Source organism: Malaclemys terrapin, chromosome 1 (assembly GCF_027887155.1).
Source record: "Malaclemys terrapin pileata isolate rMalTer1 chromosome 1, rMalTer1.hap1, whole genome shotgun sequence".
Classification (NCBI taxonomy): Eukaryota; Metazoa; Chordata; order Testudines; family Emydidae; genus Malaclemys; species Malaclemys terrapin.
In genome coordinates, this window is record NC_071505.1 from 352,927,496 (window position 1) to 352,929,446 (window position 1,951).

Here is a 1,951-nt window from a genome sequence, read left to right on the forward strand (position 1 = left end):
ATTGCTGCAAATGAGCAGGTGTTTCTCTTGAGCTGCTATCAATGGCTCCCAGGTCTTTTCCCTGAGGTATGTTCTAGTTGGGAGTTTTCTCCCAGCACATCTCTTGGCAAAATTTTTTTTTTCCATTCTCAGATTTCGAGCAACTGGATGAATAGAGAACACCCTATAGTATAGACTCCCTATCCTGGCTCACATTGAATTAAGGAACAATGATGGATAACCAATATCCATCCTGCTGTTTTCTGCTGGTGCCTCTTAAGGTTCCTCCACCACAAAGTCTAGGAATTATTGGTGCAGGGAGCACCACAAAATAAGGAATTGAATTTAGTATGGTCATTGATCACAGTTATTTTCTCTGAATAATGAAAATGTCGTTTTTCAGTGTGCAAAGAGTTATCGATCTGCTTCTACCATGATAACAGCCTCCATTAGTGCATGTAGTGTCTCATATTAACGTTGTCTCTCCATTCAGGCATTTCAACTGCGACCATCACCCGAGACCCTGGAAACACACAGAAAATCAGGGGAACATACGGTACACGCAGGAGACACCCTTATGCCTCAGTGTAGGACACCTTCTCCACTACACCATGTTAGATTACAATGTAACTAACTTCACCAACCCCTCCACTTTCATCCTACTTGGCATTCCTGGCCTGGAGGCAGCCCATATCTGGATCTCCATCCCCTTCTGTGCTATGTACGCCATAGCCGTGTTGGGGAACTTCACCATTCTGTTCATCGTGAAGAGGGAGCCGAGCCTCCACGAGCCCATGTTCTATTTCCTCTGCATGCTGGCCGTCACCGACCTGGTAATGTCCACATCCACTGTACCCAAAATGCTGAGCATCTTCTGGTTCAATTCCAGAGAGATCAGTTTCAGTGCCTGTCTCACCCAGATGTACTTTGTTCACTCCTTCACAGCGATGGAGTCTGGAATCCTCGTGGCCATGGCTTTTGATCGCTACATGGCCATCTGCAATCCTCTGAGATATTCCATGACCTTGAAAAACTCTGTTGTGGCCAAGATAGTCCTGGCTGTGGTGCTGCGAAATTGCATATTCACATTACCCTATCCCTTCCTGGCGAGGCGGTGGCCATATTGCAGAACCAACATCATCCCCCACTCCTATTGTGGGCATATAGCTGTGGTGAATCTGGCCTGTGCTGACATCCGCATCAGTAGTTACTATGGCCTGTTTGATCTTTTCTCTGTGACTGGAATGGATGTGTTTTTTATCGCCGTGTCCTATACTCTGATCCTCCGGGCCATCTTCTGCCTCCCCACAAAGGATGCCCGGCTCAAAACTTTTGGGACCTGCATCTCTCATCTTTGTGCCATCTCAGCTTTGTACGTCCCAGATTTCAGCACCTCTCTCACATACCGGTTTGGCCACAATGTGCCACTGCACTTCCTCGTTCTCTTTGAGAGTTTGTACCTGGTGGTACCCCCCATGCTGCATCCCATCATTTACGGGGTGAGGACCAAACTGATCCGGGGCAGACTGCTGCAGCTCTTTACTCATAAAAAGACATAAATGTTTTCTCCTTGTGCTCTGGCTCTCAGATTGAGCTCTGTGCAGAGCTGGCTGGTCCATGGTGCTGGGGCCTCTTCCCTGAATCACTTACTGGACAGACAGAGAGACATTAAACCCTTCCCTGTCCTTACTGGGCTGTGTCAATGTGATGAACTGGGGATTCAGTCTGTGTACACTACACTGGGTTGCCACTTTTCTAATTGCTGGTAGCCGGATCCCTGAAATTATAATCTTGCCCCATCTCTTCTGTCAACCCTCAACCCTGCTGTGTGTCTTCTCCCCAATGCCATGCCCCTGTCACTTGCTCCTCTCGTCCCCTCCCCTTGTCAGCTGCGTCCCAGTCATCTCTAAAACCAATATATTTTCACATCTTGTGGCAATTCACTTAAGGGGCACTGGTTAGTGTTAACATT

General features: G+C 47.7%; 1 protein-coding gene across 1 annotated transcript; it reads left to right on the forward strand.

Annotated features, from left to right (window-relative positions):
• The first annotated feature begins 590 nt into the window (after positions 1 to 590).
• On the forward strand, positions 591 to 1,538 carry LOC128833605 (olfactory receptor 52E4-like). The gene has a single exon (XM_054021590.1). The coding sequence runs from the start codon at positions 591 to 593 to the stop codon at positions 1,536 to 1,538; it is 948 nt and encodes a 315-aa protein (XP_053877565.1).
• The last annotated feature ends 413 nt before the right edge of the window (positions 1,539 to 1,951 follow it).